The sequence below is a fragment of the Salmo salar genome, chromosome 27, assembly GCF_965601325.2.
Source record: "Salmo salar chromosome 27, fSalSal1, whole genome shotgun sequence".
Taxonomy (NCBI): Eukaryota; Metazoa; Chordata; class Actinopteri; order Salmoniformes; family Salmonidae; genus Salmo; species Salmo salar.
Genome location: NC_138317.1, coordinates 42,682,124 through 42,707,924, shown reverse-complemented (window position 1 = coordinate 42,707,924; position 25,801 = coordinate 42,682,124). Strand labels below are relative to the sequence as shown.

At 42.4% G+C, this 25,801-nt stretch overlaps 1 protein-coding gene across 1 annotated transcript in view; it reads left to right on the top strand.

Moving 5' to 3' along the window:
* Positions 1-8,726: 8,726 nt before the first annotated feature.
* The window catches only part of LOC106589086 (cytosolic 5'-nucleotidase 1A), a 65,008-nt gene continuing 47,933 nt past the window's right edge, over positions 8,727-25,801 (top strand). Inside the window, exon 1 of the mRNA XM_082970251.1 lies at positions 8,727-9,723. Within this exon, the coding sequence (XP_082826377.1) occupies positions 9,562-9,723 (162 nt within the window). The 5' untranslated portion in view covers positions 8,727-9,561. The remainder of the gene's footprint in view (positions 9,724-25,801) is intronic.

The window sequence follows — 25,801 nt, the reverse complement described above, 5'->3', positions numbered from 1 at the left end:
AAAACAGTAGTGTGTAGTTCCAGTAGTTAGCTACACCGCTACATGGTAAAACATTAGTGTGTAGTTCCAGTAGTTAGCTACACCGCTACATGGTAAAACAGTAGTGTGTAGTTCCACTAGTTAGCTACACCGCTACATGGTAAAACAGTAGTGTGTAGTTCCAGTAGTTAGCTACACCGCTACATGGTAAAACAGTAGTGTGTAGTTCCAGCAGTTAGCTACACCGCTACATGGTAAAACAGTAGTGTGTAGTTCCAGTAGTTAGCTACACTGCTACATGGTAAAACAGTAGTGTGTAGTTCCAGTAGTTAGCTACACCGCTACATGGTAAAACAGTAGTGTGTAGTTCCAGTAGTTAGCTACACCGCTACACGGTAAAACAGTAGTGTGTAGTTCCAGTAGTTAGCTACACCGCTACATGGTAAAACAGTAGTGTGTAGTTCCACTAGTTAGCTACACCGCTACATGGTAAAACAGTAGTGTGTAGTTCCAGTAGTTAGCTACACCGCTACATGGTAAAACAGTAGTGTGTAGTTCCAGTAGTTAGCTACACCGCTACATGGTAAAACATTAGTGTGTAGTTCCAGTAGTTAGCTACACCGCTACATGGTAAAACAGTAGTGTGTAGTTCCACTAGTTAGCTACACCGCTACATGGTAAAACAGTAGTGTGTAGTTCCAGTAGTTAGCTACACCGCTACATGGTAAAACAGTAGTGTGTAGTTCCAGTAGTTAGCTACACCGCTACATGGTAAAACATTAGTGTGTAGTTCCAGTAGTTAGCTACACCGCTACATGGTAAAACAGTAGTGTGTAGTTCCACTAGTTAGCTACACCGCTACACGGTAAAACAGTAGTGTGTAGGTCCAGTAGTTAGCTACACCGCTACACGGTAAAACAGTAGTGTGTAGTTCCAGTAGTTAGCTACACCGCTACACGGTAAAACAGTAGTGTGTAGTTCCAGTAGTTAGCTACCCCGCTACACGGTAAAACAGTAGTGTGTAGTTCCAGTAGTTAGCTACACCGCTACATGGTAAAACATTACTGTGTAGTTCCAGCAGTTAGCTACACCGCTACATGGTAAAACAGTAGTGTGTAGTTCCACTAGTTAGCTACACCGCTACATGGTAAAACAGTAGTGTGTAGTTCCAGTAGTTAGCTACACCGCTACATGGTAAAACAGTAGTGTGTAGTTCCAGTAGTTAGCTACACCGCTACATGGTAAAACAGTAGTGTGTAGTTCCAGTAGTTAGCTACACCGCTACACGGTAAAACAGTAGTGTGTAGTTCCAGTAGTTAGCTACACCGCTACATGGTAAAAACAATTGGTAACACTTTACTTGACACCGATTGTCATACCATGTTATGACACGGTCATAACCACGTCATCTTAGGTCATGACAGTTCACATAACTTGCCATAACCTGTCATAATATGGTCATAACTCTGTCATGACAGATGCATTTGGATCTATTTTGACATATATTGCGATATTTTATGGCTGGTTAAGACACCTTTATAAGACTGTCAAAACCCACAAAACCTACCACGGTGGTAGTTTTATGGCTGCTGATGACACCTACATAGGAGTGTCAGAACCAGGAGAACCTACCACACAAAGCAAAACATTCCATTACACCATAGCCTACTTGTCAACAGTATGTTTATGTTTTATAACATTTTCTGAAATTGACCATATTAAAATGATCATTTTAATTGAGCACACATTGATGTCAGACATGCACCTACCCCCAATGCTCTGTTGCTGATGACTGAGATGAATGCAGGAGCAGATTTCAGGAGCAGGACAAGACACCCTGTTTTTTTGACTGATGATTGACATAAGGCTATGTACATGATAGACCTATCTGGCTTATATGATTATGATGGTCATAATGCTTCATGACAGTGTCATAAAGTGTTTTTTCTTAGTCCAAGTAAAGTGACATAGGATGGTCATGATGCTTTATGACAGTGTCATAAAGTGTTTTTTCTTAGTCCAAGTAAAGTGACACAGGATGGTTATGATGCTTTATGACAGTGTCATAAAGTGTTTTTTCAACATGTTATCTAAAATATGTTGAAAAAACATGACTGTAAAGAAGTAATTACAATGGACTTAAGAAACAAACTTTCAAATGAAAGGAATCTTCTTGACAAAAAAATTACATTTGAATAAATGTGGGTTTTGTCATGCTTATGTATGTAGAATTCCTCTGTCCGGTGTCTGTGTTCTTTTGCCCATCTTAATCTTTTATTTTTATTGGCCAGTCTAAGATATGGCTTTTTCTTTGCAACTCTGCCTAGAAGGCCAGTATCCCGCAGTCGCCTCTTCACTGTTGACGTTGAGACTGGTGTTTTGTGGGTAATAATTAATGAAGCTGCCAGTTGAGGACTTGTGAGGCGTCTGTTTCTCAAACTAGACACTAATGTACTTGTCCTATTGCTCAGTTGTGCGCCGGGGCCTCCCACTCCTTTTTCTATTCTGGTTAGAGACAGTTTGCGCTGTTCTGTGAAGGGAGTAGTACAAAGTGTTGTACGAGATCTTCAGTTTCTTGGCAATTTCTCGCATGGATTTGCCTTCATTTCTCAGAACAAGAATAGACTGACGAGGTTCAGAAGAAAGTGCTTTGTTTCTGGCCATTTTGAGCCTGTACTCGAACCCACAACTGCTGATGCTCCAGATACTCAACTCTTCTAAAGAAAGCCAGTTTTATTGCTTCTTTAAAAAATTCTTAAGGCTAGGTGTTCCGTGAGCGGGACACCTACCGACAACATCTTGTGAAATTGGAGGGCGCGGAATTCAAATAAATATTCGTAATATTAAACATTCATGAACATACAGGTGTCTTATACCAATTAACAGCTTAACTTCTTGTTAATCTAACTGCGGTGTCAGATGTCAAAAAGGCTTTACGGCGAAAGCATACCATGCGATTGTCTGAGGACAGCACCCCACATCAACAAATTCTTCAACCAGCACAGGCATCACAAAATCACAAATAGCGATTAAATAAATCACTTTCCTTTGAAGATCTTCCTCTGTTTGCATGTCCAAGGGTCCCAGCTACAACATGAATGGTCGTTTTGTTCAATAACATCTTTCTTAATATCCCAAAAAGTTAAGTTGTTAAGTTGGCGCCATTGATTTCAGTAATCCACTTGTTCAACATGCAGACAAAGGAGTCCAAAAAGCTACTACTAAACTTCGTCCAAACAAGTCAGACAACGTTCCTATTTAATCCTCAGGATCCTCTAAAATGTAAATAAACAAAATATTTCATACAGAAAGAAGTATGTTCAATAGGAAAGGAAAATTCGTAAGCACGTGCCTTCTCCCTTGCGCGACGAAAGACTGATTTGCTTCAGGTGGTCCCATAACAAAAACTCCAAATACTTTTCTTTTTCAAAAAACAAGCCTGAAACCTTGAATAAAGACTGTTCACATCTAGTGGAAGCCAAAAGAATTGCAATTTGGGTAATGGCGATACATAGAAACAATAGGTTTCCATAATAAGAGCCTGGGAGCTAAAAAAAAAAGATTATTGTCAGATTTTCGCCTGTCATGTCATTTTAGTCGTTTAGCAGATGCTCTTATCCAGAGCAACTTACAGTAGTGAATGCATACATTTCTTTCCATACTGGTCCCCCGTGGGAATCAAACCCACAACCCTGTCGTTGGAAACACCATGCTCTACCAACTGAGCCACACGGGAGCATATTTACTCTGTTGTAGTCTCAGACATTATTTTAATAGTTTTAGAAACTTTAAAGTGTTTTATATCCAATGCTAGCAATTACATGCATATTCTGGCTTCTGGACCTGAGTAACAGGCAGTTTACTTTGGGCACGTCAGTCAGGCGGAAATTCAGGAAACTAGACCCTAACCCTAACAAGTTCAGTACAACAGTATACAGCTGCACTAACATAATTGCAAAAGGGTTTTCTAATGATCAAAAAATTTAAATGATAAACTTGGATTAGCTAACACAACTTGTCATTGGAACACAGGAGTGATGGTTGCTGATAACGGGTCTCTGTACACCTATGTAGATATTCCGTTTAAAATCAGCCCTTTCCAGCCATAATAGTCATTTACAACATTACCAATGTCTACACTGTATTTCTGATCAATTTGATTGTCACGACTTCCGCCGAAGTCGATGCCTCTCCTTGTTTGGGTGGCGTTTCGGCGGTCGACGTCACCAGTCTTCTAGCCATCGCCGATCCACATTTCATTTTCCATTTGTTTTGTCTTGTTTTCCCACACGCCTGGTTTACATTCCTTCATTACTTGTTGTGTATTTAACCCTCTGTTCCCCCCATGTCTGTGTGTGAAATTGTTTATTGTCAGGTTGGCACGCTTGAGGCTGGCTTGCACCGGGTTTTGTTTTACACCCGTGCTTTGTGGCAGCCGGTACTTTGTACTTTGTTATTGTACTTTGTGCTGCCTCACTTGTTCTTTGGGCATTTGTTTTTGTGACGCGGTTGCGTTCTGTTCAAACATTGCCTCAGTAAAGTGCTTTGTCCACTTATCTCTGCTCTTCTGCGCCTGACTTCAATGCATCAGCTACACCCAGCGTTTGACAGAATTTCACACCCAAACGATGGAGTCAGCAGGAGCAGGTGCCCCTGGTATAGGGGTCGAGGAGCACGCGGCGATGCTCCACCATCTTGGCGCCGCCATGGACCGCGTCATCCAATCCATGGACTGCTGGGAGAGACAGGGAGTTCCTCCAGCACAACCAGGGTCTCCACTACTAGCCCCCCCTTCACCCGGTCCCAGTGGGATTCGTCTCACCCTTCCCCGGGAGTACGATGGGACGGCTGCACGCTGCCAGGGTTTCCTGTTTCAGCTGGAGCTCTACCTGGCAACCATCCACCCGGCTCCTTCGGGCCGTGAGAAGGTGTCCACCCTCGTCTCGTGCCTCTCGGGGAAAGCCCTGGCGTGGGCCAACGCCGTGTGGGGAGAAGGAGATGCGGCGCTGGACCATTTCGAGGATTTCACCTGCCGCTTCCGGGCAGTCTTCGACCACCCGCCCGAGGGTAGAGCGGCGGGTGAACGTCTCTTCCATCTGAGGCAGGGGACGAGGAGCGCTCAGGAGTTCGCGATGGACTTTCGGACCCTGGCCGCGGGATGGAACGACAGGGCCCTGATCAACCACTATTCCTGCAGCTTGCGTGAGGACGTCCGTCGGAAGTTAGCCTGCAGGGACACCACCCTCACCTTCGACCAGCCAGTGGACCTGTCCATTCGGCTGGATAACCTGCTGACTACCCGCGGATGTCCAGAGCGGGGTCTGTCGGTTCCATCCCCCAGCACCACCGCTCCGATGCCCATGGAGCTGGGAGGTGCTGCGCTCAGGGAGACCGGAGGAGGTTCCGTCTCATGCACCATATGTGGCCACAGAGGTCACACTGCCATTTGGTGCCGGGTTGGTTCCTCTGGGGGTCGAGGCAGCAGTCAGGGAACTCTCGCGTCACCCCAGGTGAGCTGGCACCATTCTCACCCAGAGCCCTCTGTTGCACATATGTTTTTGTATGTTACTTTTCCTGAGTTTTCCCCGCATTCCCAGCATAAGGCACTCGTTGATTCAGGCGCAGCTGGGAATTTTATAGACAGATCATTTGCCCATAGTTTAGGCATCCCCATTGTTCCAGTGGCTATGCCTTTCCCAGTTCACTCCTTAGACAGTCGACCATTAGGGTCAGGGTTGATTATGGAGGCCACCGTTCCCCTGGGAATGGTGACACAGGAGCGTCACAAGGAGAGAATCCGTCTCTCTCTCATTGACTCTCCTGCATTTCTCGTGGTGCTACCCTGGTTAGCCTGTCATGACCCCACTTTTTCATGGCTACAGAGGGCTCTCACAGGGTGGTCGCGAGAGTGCTCGGGGAGGTGTTTAGGGGTTTCCGTTGGTGCTACTATGGTGGAAAGTCCAGACCAGGTCTCCACCGCGCGCATCCCCTCTGAATCTGCCGATTTGGCTCTCGTCTTCTCCAAAAAGAGGGCGACTCAATTACCACCCCATCGACGGGGGGATTGTGCGATAAATCTCCTGGTAGACGCTGCACTTCCCAGGAGTCACGTGTATCCCCTGTCACAGGCGGAGATGGCGGCTATGGAAACATATTTCTCCGAATCCCTGCGACAGGGGTACATTCGGTCCTCCACTTCACCCGCCTCCTCTGGTCATCCAGGCATTGGTCGGACGGTGCACTGTCTGAGTGGGAAGTACTGGTGGCCCACTTTGGCTAAGGACGTGAGGGAGGGTTTATGTTTCCTCCTGCTCGGTGTGCACCCAGTGTAAGGCTCCTAGGCATCTGCCCAGAGGTAAGCTACACCCCTTACCCGTTCCACAAGAGCCTTGGTCGCACCTGTCGGTGGATTTCCATACCGATCTTCCTCCGTCACAGGGTAACACCATGATCCTGGTCGTTGTGGATAATTTCTCTAAGTTCTGCCGTCTCCTCCCTCTGCCCGGTCTCCCTACGGCCCTACAGACTGCGGAGGCCTTGTTTACACACGTCTTCCGGAACTACGGGGTGTCTGAGGACATAGTCTCTGATCGGGGTCCCCAGTTCACATCCAGGGTCTGGAGAGCGCTCATGGAACATATTCATATTTTCAAGCATGGTGGTGGCTGCATCATGTTATGGGTATGCTTGTCATCGGCAAGGGATGTTTTATGGACAAAAATAAATGGAATGGAGCTAAGCACAATAAGCTTTGATTTGATTTGTTGTAGTATTTTGTATAGATGCCTGAATGTAATGCGTAAAGACATGTAGGCCTACCTGTGCCCACAGCACCATGAAACGAGAGAAGCAATACATGATATCATGCTTCTGATCCCATTCTACTTAAAAATATTGCTGTCGTTAAAAGAATAAAACATTTTTTTTAAATCATATCAAGCCCTCCATAGCTTACCCTTACACAGGCTAGCTTTTTGTCATGAACATTGTTCTGGAGGCAGCTCTACAGAATGGTCTCTAGCTGGCACAGCCACAAAGTCATTAAATCTTTAGTTTTCATTCATTTTTACAATACGGCCTGTTTAGATTATTGCAGCTGGTCTATCTAAGGGGAAATCGCTCGGTTCTGCCTCCAGGACAAGACTCGTGACAATAAACGTCCAGCTGCTACCCTTATCCAAGGCTGGTTCAACAGGATTGCATCTTGTCTTTTTTATCCTGGCATTGGATAGCCTATATATAAAATGTGTTTAAAATGTTTATTCGTCAATACTACATGAGTAAAAGTCTAAAAGTATTTGGGTTTTAAATATACAAAAGTAAAAGGAATTTCTAAAATGTACTTAGGTATCAACAGTAAAAGTAAAAGTATAAATAATTTCAAATTCCTTATATTAAGCAAACCAGACGGCACCATTTCCAGTAGTTTTTTGTTGACGGGTAGCCAGGGGCACACTCCAACACTCAGACATAATTTACAAACAACACATTTGTGTTGTGAGTCCAGCAGATGAGAGGCAGTAGGGATGACCAGGAATTTCTCTTGATAAGTGTGTGAATTTGACCAATTTATTGTCCAAATTTAAGGTTTACATTTGGGTGTCAGGGAAAATGTATGGAGTAAAAATAACATAATTTTCTTTTGGAATGTAGTGAAGTAAACGTTAAAGTTGCCAAACATTTAAATAGTAACATAAAGTACAGATACCCCCCCAAAAAACGACTTAAGTAGTACTTTAAAGTATTTTTACTTAAGTAATTTACACCAAAGATTTTATGTGACACACTTTTCCAACCTTCGCCAAATTTCTATATTTGTTTTGTTTCCCTATTATTAACCTATTCTCACAACAATCACCAGGGACCATATTTACAATGAGTATTAGAGTAGGATTGGTGATATCGGATAAGTTTAGCCTTTTAAATCCTAATAAATGAGTTGTATGGACAGGGGGAACCTCTGATTCTAGATCGACACTGCTACTCTGAGACATCTTGTAAATACGGACCCAGTTATCAAGTTTCATGGACTCAACCATACAATCGTATGTTTGCTTTAGATGTTTCAGAGTAATACAAGGAACTAAGAAGTTGTGTTTGATACACAGTAATCATTTTAGTTCAACGTCAGGTTTGAGATACAAGATGACTCATTAATTAAACATTGAACTCTTTCAAGATATAGCACATTTCTATGTGAACACAATGTGATAGAATTGGAGAGTTATAGCCGTGTAACCAGTCTTACTAACTTCCAAGTGTTTATAAATACCATCTCAAACCGCTTGTGAGCGTGGCTGTTTGTTTAAATCCGCAGGTTCAATATCGAGGCAAGGAAGCTCTATGTCAGCTGCAATATCACACTGGCTTTATTGACTAGTGCCCTTATGGATAGTGCCCTAAATAAGGAATAATGTGTGTAGTGTAAAGGAATTTAAAGTAAGAGAGACAGAGGGCATTTAGGTGGTAGTGTGGCACCATGCCAGAGATAAACCACTGCAGTGACGCAGAGAGACAGACAGTAGAGACAGACATTCGGGACAGACAGGGTTTCACATGTGCGTCAGAATCTCCCATGATCCTTTGGGAGGACTGAACAGCCTGTGGGGGAACACAGGGAGGGGCTTCTGAATAAGGAATTAAGCCTTCTATTGGCCCAAAGGGCGGTGAGTGTGTTTTCATATGGGGAGTGCCCTGATAGATGCAGAGAGAGAGAGAGAGAGAGAGAGAGAGAGACAGAGAGAGAGAGAGACAGAGAGAGAGAGAGACAGAGAGGGAGAGAGAGAGACAGAGAGAGAGAGACAGAGAGGGAGAGAGAGAGAGAGAGAAAGAGAGAGAGAGAGAGAGAGAGAGAGCGAGAGAGAGAGAGAGCGAGAGAGGGAGGGAGAGCAGAGAGAGTGATTGAATGGGACAGATTGGGAGGTGTGAGAAAAAGCAAGTGAGGCAGAGAGAGAGAGAGACAAACAGAGAGAGAGGAACAGCAACATAGCAACAGTGGAGGGAGAGCAGGCTGAGCAGCATAGAAAAACACCAATAAAAAACACTACTCAACGCTACACTGGATTGGATCCACACTGGACAACCTATGTGTGTGTGTGTGTGTGTGTGTGTGTGTGTGAGTCAGCCTGGTTGTGACAGTGTGTGAGAGTGCCTGTGTGTGTGAATGTGTGAGAAACAGAGAGCGGTTGTGTGTATGAGAGAGATAATCCGAAAGAACATGCATGTGAGAGACAACCTGTGACTGTGTGTGTGTGAGGAAGTGGTTTGTTGTGTGTGTGTGTGTGTTATAGACTGTACTCGACAATGAGTTGTGCAATGCAATGCAGCATTACTTCTGAAGAGAGGAGACACTGAAGAGCGGACACTGCAGGGATACTTGTACAGCTGCTCTTGTGTCAGACACACCACTGTAGCGGACAACGTTAGAGCCCACGGCTGGAGAGTACAGGACAGGACAGGACCTTTGGCCTGGACAATACCATAGGGATTATACCATTTTGGGATGATCACAGAGGTGGCATAGACAATACTATACAGGTAGATTGTACCACTGGGACGACGGCGTGATTGTGTGTTTTCAGGATGAATCTGGACCCTGTTCAGGTGATGAAGGGGCAGTCTAACCCAAAGGACCCCACGGCTGCCCCTGTAACTGCCTCGTCAAATGGAGATGGCAAAGGAGGCTGGGTAGAGAAAGAGGAGTTTGACCAAGACCACCTGGGTCTCACCACAAAACCCCTACTGGTGAGTTCTGTCTGTCAATCAGTCAGTCAGTCTGTTTTCCCTCTCTTATTGTTCTCTGCCTCTGTCCCAGTACTCTTAATTTTATCCATATGGTGCCATTGTCTGTCTGTCTTTCACATGGCCATGTGACAGTTTCAAGTGTTCAAGTTTGGTGGTCAAGAATAACTCTAAACATCACTATTCATGCAGGTATATAGAAATTATTGACATCTCTCCAACATTACAGGATTCTCTCTCTCTCTCTCTCTCTCTCTCTCTCTCTCTCTCTCTCTCTCTCTCTCTCTCTAATATTGGAGCGAGTAGTTAAACTCATCTGAGAGCTATTTTATCCTAATTTATAGGCTATTTTATATTTGACTTACTTGAGTGTACCAACCGACGTCCTGTACAGCCTTCTTTAATTTTTAGCATTATGGCTACTGACGGCTATCCAATGGATATCAATGGCCAACCATTGACTGTCCAGTACCACCTCGGTGAAATGTTCACTAACCAGAGGGACAGCGTGGAAGACCGAGAGCATGCGAAACAGGGGTATGTCTGTGAAAAGTGCCTTTGGTGTGACCGGATGATGGACAATGTTGGGCGGCTGCAGAAGGACATTCCGATGGCTATCCAATGAGCTGAAGGAGAGCAGGAAAGTTCACCAATTTAGCTGCAGCCCAGGCTTATCATATCTTGACGCTGAACATCTCTCTCGCCCAGGTTGTTGGAGAGTTGGGCGTAGTCGATCTGTCCCGCTTCTTGGAGCAGGTGTCTTGTTAAAATTCCACTTCACCACAGAAACTGGGCCAAGGTAGTTAGGCTAAAGGACCCAAGGGAAACGCAAACCTGGGTGGTCCTTTCCTGCCTTGGAGGATCCGCTCCGCCTGATAAACAGCTTTGCTGGAGGTGGACTGTCTGGTCCCAGGAGTCCGCTCTGATCCTGGAGACTCTGATGCCAGGCAGGTGGGGACCGCTTCACGTTCCGGACTTCTTGCGACTTCAGACCACTGAGCCAATGGAGGCACTAGTTGCTGCGCTGGATAATTACAAAAAAAATCGTATTCGAAAATACTCGGCTTCATAGAATTCTCCATTTCCGTTACGATACCTGTTTTGTCTGAATTCTGGAAATTGGTCAAATCTTTGAAACAAAACTCCACCCCCTCGTTGCCCCAGCATTTGTTGTGTTTTTAGTAACCATTTTGCCTCAGCTAGCCATTTATTTGAAAGAATGGTTTCTGAAATGACCTAAAGTTCAACTAGATGGAGTCCTTTATTCACCTCTGGGCTCCCGAGGGGCGCAGCGGTATAAGGAACTGTATCTCAGCGCTAGAGGTGTCTATACAGACAGCCTGGTTCGATTCCAGGCTGTATCACAACCGGCCGTGATTGGGAGTCCCATAGGGCGGCGCACAATAGGCCCAGCGTCGTCCGGGTTTGGCAGGGGTAGGCCGTCATTGTAAATAAGAATTTGTTCTTAACTGACTTGCCTAGTTAAATAAAGGTTACATTAAAAAAAGTTTTTAAAAAAGTACATTTTAACATTTTAACAAATAAAACAGAATGATGCACTTCTAGGGATTGACAATTTTTTTAAATGTGAACCATTTTATGTCAATGATGTAGTAAGTGCCTTGTAAATAATGTATGTTAAACAAATCCACAGGAGCTGATTCGCTTCAACCCTTTTTTACTGCAGCTTTCTGCCCCACTCATTGTATAACCTTTGACCCACATTTTGTATTTAATAATACCCCCCCACCCCCCTTCTGACCAAGATAACAACCACCCAACATCTAAACTATCTTGTCTTGTCTGGCAAATTCTCCGCTAAGAACCTTTTTTAACTCTCAGATTCTATTCTTAATGCGAACCAGACTGGTTTTAGACCAGGACAAAGCACTGTTTCAGCTGCTACAATGTTCTTAAATAATGTGTCTAAATTACTTAGATCATAGGAATCACTGTGCTTCCATATTTACAGACCTATTTTACAGGCCATTGATACTTTCGACCATCCCCTACTCATTCAAAGGTTGTCTGAAATGGGCCTCAGTCAGGAGTCTTGGAAGTGGTTAGGTATCTGTTAGATAGTACCTAATGTGTGCTTTCTGATGGATTACTAAAGATGTCCCGCAGGGGTCAATTTTGAGACCTGTCCTCACTATTTACTAATTTATATAAATAATATTGGTCTGTCTGCAAAAACCTGTAATATTCATCTGTATGTAGATGACACTCTTATGTACGCTATTTCTCCTACTGCTGACCAGGTTATGTTAGAGCTGACCAGGTTATGTTAGAGCTGGCCAGGTTATGTTAGAGCTGGCCAGGTTATGTTAGAGCTGACCAGGTTATGTTAGAGCTGACCAGGCTATGTTAGAGCTGGCCAGGCTATGTTAGAGCTGACCAGGCTATGTTAGAGCTGGCCAGGCTATGTTAGAGCTGACCAGGCTATGTTAGAGCTGGCCAGGCTATGTTAGAGCTGACCCGGTTATGTTAGAGCTGACCAGGCTATGTTAGAGCTGACCAGGTTATGTTAGAGCTGGCCAGGCTATGTTAGAGCTGGCCAGGCTATGTTAGAGCTGGCCAGGTTATGTTAGAGCTGGCCAGGTTATGTTAGAGCTGGCCAGGTTATGTTAGAGCTGGCCAGGCTATGTTAGGGCTGGCCAGGTTATGTTAGAGCTGGCCAGGCTATGTTAGGGCTGGCCAGGTTATGTTAGAGCTGGCCAGGCTATGTTAGAGCTGACCAGGTTATGTTAGAGCTGGCCAGGTTATGTTAGGGCTGGCCAGGTTATGTTAGAGCTGGCCAGGCTATGTTAGAGCTGACCAGGTTATGTTAGAGCTGAGCAGGCTATGTTAGAGCTGCAATCTGATTTTATTGCGTTGCAGAAAGCCCTTGTTGATTTCAAATTGGGAGTTAATTAGTTGTTTTCTAATTCTCATAGAAATATTTCAGATGGTTTACACATTTATGCATTGGATGGTTCTTTCAATCGAGCAGGTTCCCGCCTGTAAATATCTGGCGTTTGGATTGATATAGTCCCGTGTAGCTCAGTTGGTAGAGCATGGTGTTTGCAACGCCAGGGTTGTGGGTTTGATTCCCATGGGGGACCAGTACGGAGAAAACAATGTATGAAATGTATGCATTCACAACTGTAAGTTGCTCTGGATAAGAGTGTCTGCTAAACGACTTAAATGTAATGATTGACAAAAATGTGACATTTAAAAAAAATATGCGGATGAGCTAGTTCAGTAGCTGAGATTTGAAGTAGACTTCTTTTATAAAAATAGATCACGCCTCTCCCTAAATAGCAAGAAGCAGGTTGCACAGGCAACCTTCCTGCCAGCTCTTGATTCTGGTGACACCATTTATCAGAATGCAGCAGACACCGCTCTAAAGGCCTTGGATGTGGTGTACCATAGCACGCTGTGCTTTGTCACACTGTGACAGGTTTAATATCACTGCATCCTTTATCAGAAGGTTGGTTGGACCTCTCTTAATTACCGTATATCACTTCATTTCTCCCTTTTTTGTTTACAAAACTCTTCTGCTCAAGATTCCGACATATCTCACTTCTCTGAACCAAATCCGCATATCAGGGTTGGTCAACTCTTGAGCTCCCTCTGGTCTCTACCAACCTAGGTAAATCAACCTTTAGTTTATTAACCTTTTACTGCAGAGGGATAAATCAGGGTCAAACAGAGAGATTCTTTGTAGTCTTTAACAAATCTACTCTGAAACAAAAGTATACACCTCACACACATCGTTATGGGTTATATCACAGAAGACTGAAATATAACAAAACTGTTTGACATAGAAACACCGGATTTCATTTTTTTTAATTGATCTTAATTAATGATGAAATTACGAAAAAGATCAATAACATTCCACCCATGAAGTCAAAGAGGGCACGTTTGGCTCATTGACTGCAGAAAAGGGCTACACGCACCCCATGTTTGGAAACATTTTCAAAAATCTTAAAATATCACATCTTGAATCCCTGGTGCAAAGAGGGCAGTCTAGAACGCTGATGAGGGAAGAATTCACTGAGGGTTGCAAGTGTTGTGGTGGTTTATTAGTGTTGTTGTTTATTAGTGTTGTTGTTTATTAGTGTTGTTGTTTATTAGTGTTGTGGTGGTTTATTAGTGTGGTGGTTTATTAGTGTTGTTGTTTATTAGTGTGGTGGTTTATTAGTGTTGTTGTTTATTAGTGTTGTTGTTTATTAGTGTTGTGGTGGTTTATTAGTGTTGTTGTTTATTAGTGTTGTTGTTTATTAGTGTTGTTGTTTATTAGTGTTGTGGTGGTTTATTAGTGTTGTTGTTTATTAGTGTTGTGGTTTATTAGTGTGGTGGTTTATTAGTGATGTGGTTTATTAGTGTTGTTGTTTATTAGTGTTGTGGTTTATTAGTGATGTGGTTTATTAGTGTTGTTGTTTATTAGTGTTGTTGTTTATTAGTGTTGTGGTGTTGTTGTGTTGGATTAGTGTTGTTGTTTATTAGTGTTGTTGTTTATTAGTGTTGTTGTTTATTAGTGTTGTGGTGGTTTATTAGTGTGGTGGTTTATTAATGTTGTTGTTTATTAGTGTGGTGGTTTATTAGTGTTGTTGTTTATTAGTGTTGTTGTTTATTAGTGTTGTGGTGGTTTATTAGTGTTGTTGTTTATTAGTGTTGTGGTTTATTAGTGATGTGGTTTATTAGTGTTGTTGTTTATTAGTGTTGTTGTTTATTAGTGTTGTGGTGGTTTATTAGTGTTGTTGTTTATTAGTGTTGTGGTTTATTAGTGATGTTGTTTATTAGTGTTGTTGTTTATTAGTGTTGTTGTTTATTAGTGTTGTGGTGGTTTATTAGTGTTGTGGTTTATTAGTGTTGTGGTGGTTTATTAGTGTTGTTGTTTATTAGTGTTGTGGTTTATTAGTGATGTGGTTTATTAGTGTTGTTGTTTATTAGTGTTGTTGTTTATTAGTGTTGTGGTGGTTTATTAGTGTGGTGGTTTATTAGTGTGGTGGTTTATTAGTGTTGTTGTTTATTAGTGTTGTTGTTTATTAGTGATGTGGTTTATTGGTGTGGTGGTTTATTAGTGTTGTGGTTTATTAGTGTGGTGGTTTATTAGTTTTGTGGTTTATTAGTGGTGTGGTTTATTAGTGTTGTGGTTTATTAGTGTTGTTGTTTATTAGTGTTGTGGTTTATTAGTGTTGTGGTTTATTAGTGTGGTGGTTTATTAGTGTGGTGGTTTATTAGTGTTGTTGTTTATTAGTGTTGTGGTGGTTTATTAGTGTGGTGGTTTATTAGTGTGGTGGTTTATTAGTGTTGTTGTTTATTAGTGTTGTGGTTTATTAGTGTTGTGGTGGTTTATTAGTGTGGTGGTTTATTAGTGTTGTGGTTTATTAGTGTTGTGGTTTATTAGTGTTGTGGTTTATTAGTGTGGTGGTTTATTAGTGTTGTTGTTTATTAGTGTTGTTGTTTATTAGTGTTGTGGTTTATTAGTGTTGTGGTTTATTAGTGTGGCGGTTTATTAGTGTTGTGGTGGTTTATTAGTGTGGTGGTTTATTAATGTGGTGGTTTATTAGTGTTGTTGTTTATTAGTGTTGTTGTTTATTAGTGATGTGGTTTATTAGTGTGGTGGTTTATTAGTGTGGTGGTTTATTAGTGTTGTGGTTTATTAGTGTGGTGGTTTATTAGTGTGGTGGTTTATTAGTGTTGTTGTTTATTAGTGTTGTGGTGGTTTATTAGTGTGGTGGTTTATTAGTGTGGTGGTTTATTAGTGTTGTTGTTTATTAGTGTTGTGGTTTATTAGTGTTGTGGTGGTTTATTAGTGTGGTGGTTTATTAGTGTGGTGGTTTATTAGTGTTGTGGTTTATTAGTGTGGTGGTTTATTAGTGTTGTGGTTTATTAGTGTTGTGGTTTATTAGTGTTGTGGTTTATTAGTGTGGTGGTTTATTAGTGTGGTGGTTTATTAGTGTTGTGGTTTATTAGTGTGATGGTTTATTAGTGTTGTGGTTTATTAGTGTTGTGGTTTATTAGTGTGGTGGTTTATTAGTGTGGTGGTTTATTAGTGTTGTGGTTTATTAGTGATGTGGTTTATTAGTGTGGTGGTTTATTAGTGTTGTGGTTTATTAGTGTTGTGGTTTATTAGTGGTGTGGTTTATTAGTGTTGTGGTTTATTAGTGTTGTGGTTTATTAGTGATGTGGTTTATTAGTGTGGTGGTTTATTAGTGTGGTGGTTTATTAATGTGGTGGTTTATTAGTGTTGTTGTTTATTAGTGTTGTTGTTTATTAGTGATGTGGTTTATTAGTGTGGTGGTTTATTAGTGTGGTGGTTTATTAGTGTTGTGGTTTATTAGTGTGGTGGTTTATTAGTGTGGTGGTTTATTAGTGTTGTTGTTTATTAGTGTTGTGGTGGTTTATTAGTGTTGTGGTGGTTTATTAGTGTGGTGGTTTATTAGTGTTGTTGTTTACTAGTGTTGTGGTGGTTTATTAGTGTGGTGGTTTATTAGTGTGGTGGTTTATTAGTGTTGTTGTTTATTAGTGTTGTGGTTTATTAGTGTGGTGGTTTATTAGTGTGGTGGTTTATTAGTGTGGTGGTTTATTAGTGTTGTGGTTTATTAGTGTTGTGGTTTATTAGTGTTGTGGTTTATTAGTGTTGTGGTTTATTAGTGTTGTGGTTTATTAGTGTGGTGGTTTATTAGTGTGGTGGTTTATTAGTGTTGTGGTTTATTAGTGTTGTGGTTTATTAGTGTGGTGGTTTATTAGTGTTGTTGTTTATTAGTGTTGTTGTTTATTAGTGGTGTGGTTTATTAGTGATGTGGTTTATTAGTGTTGTGGTTTATTAGTGATGTGGTTCATTAGTGTTGTGGTTTATTAGTGTTGTGGTTTATTAGTGATGTGGTTTATTAGTGTTGTGGTTTATTAGTGTTGTTGTTTATTAGTGTTGTGGTTTATTAGTGTGGTGGTTTATTAGTGTTGTGGTTTATTAGTGGTGTGGTTTATTAGTGGTGTGGTTTATTAGTGGTACTGAGATCTGGTCTGTCTGTATCCTGTAGTTAATTGTTTGCTGTTTTAATGATATATTGAATTATCATGTTGTGAGATGTTTTTTCTCAGGGCACCATTGGGAATGAGACCCTTGTCTCAATTGGGCTCCCCTGAATAAATAAAACAAATTAAACACGTCTCTCACTCCCCCCTCTATCTTTTCAAAACATTCCTTGTTCTCTTTCTATTTGACAATCTGAAACTGCTTCCTGTTTCTCTTTTGCTTTCTATTTGACAATCTGAAACTGCTTCCTGTTTCTCTCTTTCTTTCTATTTCTTTAATTTTCTTTCTCAATATTGTATTCTCTCTTTTTCCCTATTTCTCTTTCTCTCTGTCCATCTCTTTATCTCTATCTTTCTAACACTAAGGCCAGTCATCACACGCTCTGCTCTCAGGGATTAGGCTGTAGGTCCTATATCTACTGTATCTCCCACCTGTATTTTACAGGCTAGCTAAGCAGGGGCTTATGTACCGTCACCTACAAAATTATTGGCACCCTTGATAAAGATGAGTAAAAATGACTGTAGAAAAATATAATATAAATACTGAGCTATATTGTAGGCTAAAAAATTATCTAACTTGACATTTTTTTGGCGTACAATATAGCTCAATATTTGTATTATATTTTTTATGCAGTCATTTTTGCGCATCTTTATCAAGGGTGCCAATACTTTTGGAGGTGAATGTCTGAGAGACTGTCAGGTGTTCTCAAAACAAAATCTCCTACCTTGTAATCTGCTTTACAGTAAATACTGTAAACACCTATAACACACCTGGGGTTGGGGGGGGGGGGGGGGGGGGGGGGGTTAAAGAATGGTTAATAAGACATTCTCTGGAGGTTATTGTTGTTGACAGGTAAGGAGGACAAACAAGGATTTCCAGGGAAAGAGAGAGAGAAAGGAGACAAAAAGGAGAGAGTCAGAGAGTAAGAGAGAGAGAGGGCAGAGGGAGACAGTGTGAGAGAGATATAGAGGAGAGATAGGGGAGAGTGAGGGAGGGGAAGAGAGTGCTTCTATGTATGCGTGCATGTCTGTGTTTGTGTGTGCGTGTGTGCACGTGAGAGTGTTGATAGTAGCTGTGTAATCTGTACTGGTTGAGGATTATTCCGAGAGCACCTATTTTAATTAAGGATTTGCCCATTTTTTTCAAATTTTTGACCTAAAATGACATACTCAAATCTAACTGCCTGAAGCTCAGCCATTTAGTACAGACATTTAGTATAGTCATTTAGTTTGGTCATTTAGTATGGACATTTAATATAGTCATTAGTATAGTCATTAGTATAGTCATTAATATAGTCATTAGTATAGTCATTAATATAGTCATTTAGTATAGTCATTAGTATAGTCATTTAGTATAGTCATTTAGTACAGACATTTAGTATAGACATTTAGTATAGTCATTTAGTATGGACATTTAATATAGTCATTAGTATAGTCATTTAGTATAGTCATTTAGTATAGTCATTTAGTATAGTCATTTAGTATAGTCATTTAGTTTGGTCATTTAGTATAGTCATTAATATAGTCATTAGTATAGTCATTAATATAGTCATTAGTATAGTCATTTAGTATAGTCATTAATATAGTCATTAATATAGTCATTAGTATAGTCATTAGTATAGTCATTAATATAGTCATTAGTATAGTCATTTAGTATAGTCATTAATATAGTCATTAGTATAGTCATTTAGTATAGTCATTAATATAGTCATTAATATAGTCATTAGTATAGTCATTAGTATAGTCATTTAGTATAGTCATTAGTATAGTCATTTAGTATAGTCATTAGTATGGTCATTTAGTATAGTCATTAATATAGTCATTTAGTATAGTCATTAGTATAGTCATTAATATAGTCATTAGTATAGTCATTAGTATAGTCATTTAGTATAGTCATTTAGTATAGTCATTAGTATAGTCATTTAGTATAGTCATTTAGTATAGTCATTAGTATAGTCATTAGTATAGTCATTAATATAGTCATTAGTATAGTCATTAGTATAGTCATTAGTATAGTCATTTAGTATAGTCATTAGTATAGTCATTTAGTATAGTCATTAGTATGGTCATTTAGTATAGTCATTAATATAGTCATTTAGTATAGCCAGTTAGTATAGCCAGTTAGTATAGCCAGTTAGTATAGCCAGTGTCACAAGCGTCATTATATGTAGACCAAAACGCAGCGGGTATGTGAATGCTCATCTTCCATTTATTGAAGAAAAACCAAACAAAACACTTACACCAAAACAAACGACGAAACAGTCCTGTAAGGTGCTCAGACTATACATGGAAACAACAACCCACAAACACAAGAGAAAATAAACCCACTTAAATATGGCCTCCAATTAGAAGCAACAACAACCAGCTGCCTCTAATTGGAGATCGTTCCCAAAACTAACATAGATATAGAAAAACTAGAAAACCCACATAGAAATAGAAAACATAGAACATAACCCAAAACCCCGAAACACACTAAACAAACACCCCCTGCCACGCCCTGACCACACTACAATAACAAACAACCCCTTTTACTGGTCAGGACGTGACAGCCAGTTAGTATGGTCATTTAAGATGGTCATTTAGTATAGCCATTTAAGATGGTGCCGAAGAGGATGGCTTTCGTTCGTTTTTCTGCATTGTTTTTTAACTTATTTTGTACAAAATGTTTCTGCTACCATCTCTTATGACCAAAAATAACTTCTGGACATCAGAAATGGGATTACTCACCACGAACTGGTAGATGCTTTTTCCTTTAATGAGTCCGAGATCCATTTCATTTGCATGAAGAAAAGACCAAGGAAAAGAGGACGCAGATCCGGCTGCCTTTTGAGAATCCGTAGGCGAGCGAGTAACCTCCCACTTCCATCAATTCTACTTGCTAACGTGCAGTCATTGGATTTTTTTTGGGATGATCTACGATAATGACTATCCTACCAATGGGACATAAAAAACTGTAATATCTTATGTTTCACCGAGTCGTGGCTGAACAATGACACGGATCATATAGAGCTGGAGGGATTTTCAACACACTGGCAGAACAGAGAAGTTACGTCTGGTAAGACGAGGGGTGGGGGTGTGTGTCTATTTGTCAATAACAGCTGGAGTGCGATGTCTAATATTAAAGAAGTCTCGAGGTATTGCTCGCCTGAGGTAGAGTACCATATGATAAGCTGTAGACCACACTATCTACCAAGAGAGTCTATATTATTCATAGCCGTCTATTTACCACCACAGACCGATGCTGGCAATAAGACTGCACTCAACCAACTCTACAAGGCCATAAGCAAACAAGAAAATGCTCACCCAGAAGTGGCGCTACCTAGTGGCCAGGGACTTTAATGCAGGCAAACTTAAATCAGTTTTCCAAATTTTTACCAGCATGTCAACATGTGCAACCAGTGGAAAAACAACTCTAGACCACCTTTACTCCAAACACAGAGACGCGTACAAAGCTCTCCCCGGCCCTCCATTTGGCAAATCTGACCATAATTATATCCTCCTGATTCCTGTTTATTAGCAAAAACTACGCTAAAGGACTGTTTTGCTAGCACAGACTGGAATATGTTCCGGGATTCATCCAATGGCATTGATGAGTACACCACCTCAGTCATCGGCTTCATCAATAAGTGCATCGACAACGTCGTCCCCACTGTGACTGTACGTACATATCCCAACCAGAAGCCATGGATTACAGGCAACATCCGCATTGACCTAAAGGCTAGAACTGCCACTTTCAAGGAGCGGGAGACCTAATCCGGACGCTTATAAGAAATCCCGCTATGCCCTCAGACGAACCATCAAACAAGCAAAGCATCAAACACAGGATTAAGATTGAATCTTACTACACCGGCTCTGATGCTCATCGGATGTGGCAGGGCTTGAAAACTATTACAGACTACAAAGGGAAACCCAGACGTGAGTTGCCAAGTGACGCAAACCTACCAGACGAGCTAAATGCCTTTTATGCTCGCTTCGAGGCAAGCAACACTGAAGCATGCACGAGAGCACCAGCTGTTCTGGAGGACTGTGTGATAACGCTCTCGGTAGCCGATGTGAGCAAAACCTTTAAACAGGTCAACATTCACAAAGCCGCCAGATGGATTACCAGGACGTGTACTCAAAGCATGCGGGACCAACTGGCAAGTGTCTTCACTGACGTTTTCAACCTCTCCCTGACTGAGTCTGTAATACCTACATGTTTCAAGCAGACCACCATTGCCCCTGTGCCCAACGAAGTGAAGATAACCTGCCTAAATGATTACCTCCCCGTAGTACTCACGTTAGTTGCCATGAAGTGTGTTGAAAGGCTGGTTCACATCAACAGCATTCCTCCCAGATACCCTAGATCCACTCCAATTCGCAAACCGCCCCAACAGATCCACAGATGAAGCAATCTCAATCACACTCCAAACTGCCCATTCCCACCTGGACAAAAGGAACACCTATGTGAGAATGCTGTTCATTGACAACAGCTCAGTGTTCAAAACCATATTGCCCACGAAGCTCATCACTAAGCTAAGGACCCTTTGACTTAACACTTCCCACTCTGCAACTGGATCCTGGACTTCCTGATGGGCTGCCCCCAGGTGGTAAGGGTCTGCCACGCTGATCCTCAACACTGGGGCCCCTCAGGGGTGTGTATTTAGTCCCCTCCTGTACTTCCTGTTCACCCACGACTGCGTGGCCAAACACGACTCCAACAACATCATTAAGTTTGCTGATGACACAACAGTGGTAGGCCTGATCACCGACAATGATGAGACAGCCTATAGGGAGGAGGTCAGAAAACTGGCAGTGTGGTGCCAGGACAGCAACCTCTCCATCAATGTGATCAAGACAAAGGAGCTGATCATGGACTACAGGAAAAGGCAGGCCGAACAGGCCCCCATTAACATCAAAGGGGCTTTAGTGGAGCGGGTCGAGAGTTTCAAGTTCCTTGGTGTCCACATCACCAACCATCTATCATGGTCCAAACACACCAAGACAGTCGTTAAGAGGGCACGACAAAACCTTTTCCCCCTCAGGAGACTGAAGATTTGGCAAAAAAAGTTCTACAGCTGCACCATCGGGAGCATACTGACCTGTTGCATCACAGCCTGGTATGGCCATCTGCTCGGCATCTGACCACAAGGCGCAACAGAGTGTAGAGAGTACGGCCCAGTACATCATTGGGGCCAAGCTTCCTGCAATCCAGGACCTAAATAATAGGCAGTGTCAGAGGAAAGCCCATAAAATTGTCAAAGACACCAGTCACCCAAGTCATAGACAGTTTGCTCTGCTACCGCATGGCAAGCCGTACCGGAGCGCCAAGTCTAGGACCAAAAGGCTCCTTAACAGCTTCTACCCCCAAGCCATAAGACTGCTGAACAATTAATCAAATGGCCACCGGGACTATTATAGTGACCCCCCCCCCCCCCCCCTCCATTTGTTTTTACACTGCTGCTACTCGCTGTTTATTATCTATGCATAGTCACATATCCGTTCCTACCTACTTGTACAAATGACCTCTAACCTGTACCCCCCCACACTGACTTGGTACCGGTACCCCTTGTATATAGCCTCATTATTGTTACGTCATCGTGTTACTTTTTAGTATTTTTAACTTTAGTTTATTGGGTAAATATTTGATTAAAACTGTACTGTTGGTTAAGGGCTTGTAAGTAAGCATTTCACGGTAAGGTCCACACTTGTTGTATTCGGCGCACGTGACAAATAAAGATAGATTTGATTCGATTTGATTTTAGTCTAGCCATTCAGTATAGTCAGCAATGTCTATGATGATATTAGTTTAATAACTAATCAGTTCAGGTTAGTTACATAGTCATTCATCGATTACGTTTACTATAGTTCCCTTAGGGAAACAGATCAAATCTAATGGATAAGGCTTTTATTTAGTAAATATTTTAAAATAATTTGTTCAAAAATCTACTGTTTATGTTAAAATAGCAATCACTACATGATACTGTAGTGGTGCAGTATAGTTAACACTATTCTACTGTAGTGGTGCAGTCCCCCTGTTTATCCTCTCTCTTTGTTTTTCCCTCCCCCTATTTATTCTCTTTCCCTGTATCTCCTCTCTCCTCTCCCCCTGTTTCTCCTCTCCCCTTGTTTCTCCTCTCTCCTCTCCCCCTGTTTCTCCTCTCCCCCTGTTTCTCCTCTCTCCTCTCCCCCTGTTTCTTCTCTCCCCCTGTTTCTCCTCTCTCCTCTCCCCCTGTTTCTCCTCTCTTCTCTCCCCTTGTTTCTCCTCTCCCCTTGTTTCTCCTCTCTCCTCTCCCCCTGTTTCTCCTCTCTCCTCTCCCCCTGTTTCTCCTCTCTCCTCTCCCCTGTTTCTCCTCTCTCCTCTCCCCCTGTTTCTCCTCTCTCCTCTCCCCTTGTATCTCCTCTCTCCTCTCCCCCTGTTTCTCCTCTCTCCTCTCCCCCTGTTTCTCCTCTCTCCTCTCCCCTTGTATCTCCTCTCTCCTCTCCCCCTGTTTCTCCTCTCTCCTCTCCCCCGTTTCTACTCTTTCCTCTCCCCCGTTTCTACTCTTTCCTCTCTCTTCTCTCCTTGTATCTCCTCTCTCCTCTCCCCTTGTATCTCCTCTCTCCTCTCCCCCTGTTTCTCCTCTCTCCTCTCCCCCGTTTCTACTCTTTCCTCTCCCCCGTTTCTACTCTTTCCTCTCTCTTCTCCCCTTGTATCTCCTCTCCCCCTGTATCTCCTCTCTCCTCTCCCTCTGTTTCTCCTCCCTCATCTCTCCATGTTTTTTCTCTCTCCTCTATCCCTCTGTTTCTCCTCTCTCCTCTCCCCCTGTTTCTCCTCTCTCCTCTATCCCTCTGTTTCTCCTCTCCCCCCATTCCTCCTCTCTCTGCTCCCCCTGATTTCCATCTCTCCTCTCCCCCTGTTTCTCTTCACCCCTTATCTCCCTCCACCAGTTTATTACTTCCCCTACAGCCCTTCTGTGCTGACATAATGTTTTCCCTTGTTCTGTTATCCTCTACCTTCTCCTCTCTCTCTGTTCCCCTCTACCTTCTCCTCTCTCTCTTATCCTCTACCTTCTCCTCTCTCTCTTATCCTCTACCTATCCTCTCTCTCTTATCCTCTACCTTCTCCTCTCTCTCTTATCCTCTACCTTCTCCTCTCTCTGTTCTCCTCTACCTTCTCCTGTCTCTGTTCTCCTCTACCTTCTCCTGTCTCTGTTCTCCTTTACCTTCTCCTCTCTCTGTTCTCCTCTACCTTCTCCTCTCTCTCTCTCCTCTACCTTCTCCTGTCTCTGTTATCCTCTACCTTCTCCTCTCTCTGTTCTCCTCTACCTTCTCCTGTCTCTGTTCTCCTTTACCTTCTCCTCTCTCTGTTCTCCTCTACCTTCTCCTCTCTCTCTCTCCTCTACCTTCTCCTGTCTCTGTTATCCTCTACCTTCTCCTCTCTCTGTTCTCCTCTACCTTCTCCTCTCTCTCTCTCCTCTACCTTCTCCTGTCTCTGTTATCCTCTACCTTCTCCTCTCTCTGTTCTCCTCTACCTTCTCCTGTCTCTGTTCTCCTTTACCTTCTCCTCTCTCTGTTCTCCTCTACCTTCTCCTCTCTCTCTCTCCTCTACCTTCTCCTGTCTCTGTTATCCTCTACCTTCTCCTCTCTCTGTTCTCCTCTACCTTCTCCTCTCTCTCTCTCCTCTACCTTCTCCTGTCTCTGTTATCCTCTACCTTCTCCTCTCTCTGTTCTCCTCTACCTTCTCCTGTCTCTGTTCTCCTTTACCTTCTCCTCTCTCTGTTCTCCTCTACCTTCTCCTCTCTCTCTCTCCTCTACCTTCTCCTGTCTCTGTTATCCTCTACCTTCTCCTGTCTCTGTTCTCCTCTACCTTCTCCTCTCTCTGTTCTCCTCTACCTTCTCCTCTCTCTCTGTTCTCCTCTATTTTCTCCTGTCTCTGTTCTCCTCTACCTTCTCCTCTCTCTCTCTTATCCTCTACCTTCTCCTCTATCTCTTATCCTCTACCTTCTCCTCTTTCTCTTATCCTCTACCTTCTCCTGACTCTGTTCTCCTCTACCTTCTCGTCTCTCTGTTCTCCTCTACCTTCTCCTCTCTCTGTTCTCCTCCTCCTTATCCCAGCTTTCTCATTATCCTAAACTCCTCTCACATCTCTCTTCTTTGTCATTATAATTTCCCCCTCTCCCCTTGTCCTTATCTTTCTCCTTTCTCCTCTCCTACCTCTTTCCCCCTTTCCTCTGTCATGTACTGTTGTTTCCTCTCCTCTCCTCTCCTGTCTTTCCCTGGTGTCCACTATGGAGGGTGTCTGGTTTTGAGTTATGTAAATACCATATCATGACTCATAATCCTGTGATCACAGTTATTAAACAGACCTGTCCGATGGGCAGACATAACTCTCACAGGAGCATTTTAATTCTGTACTCCTCGTGTAAGGAGAAAACACTGAGCAGAAAGAATATGACGGAGATTACGTACAGTGAGCTCCAAAAGTGTCAGGCTGGTGACACATTTTGATGTTGTTTTGGTTCTGTACTCCGGCACTTTGGATTTGCAATGATACAATGACTATGAAGTTAAAGTGCAGACTGCTGGCTTTAATTTGAGGAGATTTTCACCCATATCAGGTGAATCGTTTACAAATTGCAGCACTTTTTACATGGTCCCAGCCATTTTAGGGGACCGAAGGTATTGGGAAAAATTCACTTATAACTAGGCAAGTTAGGAACAAATTCTTACTTACAATGATGGCCTACCCCAGAAAACACTGGGCCAATTGTGCCCCGCCCTATGGGACTCCCAAATCACAGACCGATGTGATTCAGCCTGGATTCGAACCAAGGACTGTAGTGACGCCTCGTGTACTGAGATGCAGTGTCTTAGACCGCTGCGCCACTCGGGAGCCCTAAAGAAACATTCATGTGTTGAAAATCCCCAATTGTTTGCATAGTCAGCTTACATACATCTCTGACACACACACACTTACCCCACCAGACATGTCACCAGGGTGCTTTTCACCGTCCCCAAATCCAGAACAAATTACAGAAAGCGTACAGTATTATATAGAGCCCTTATTGCATGGAACTCCGTTCCATCTCATATT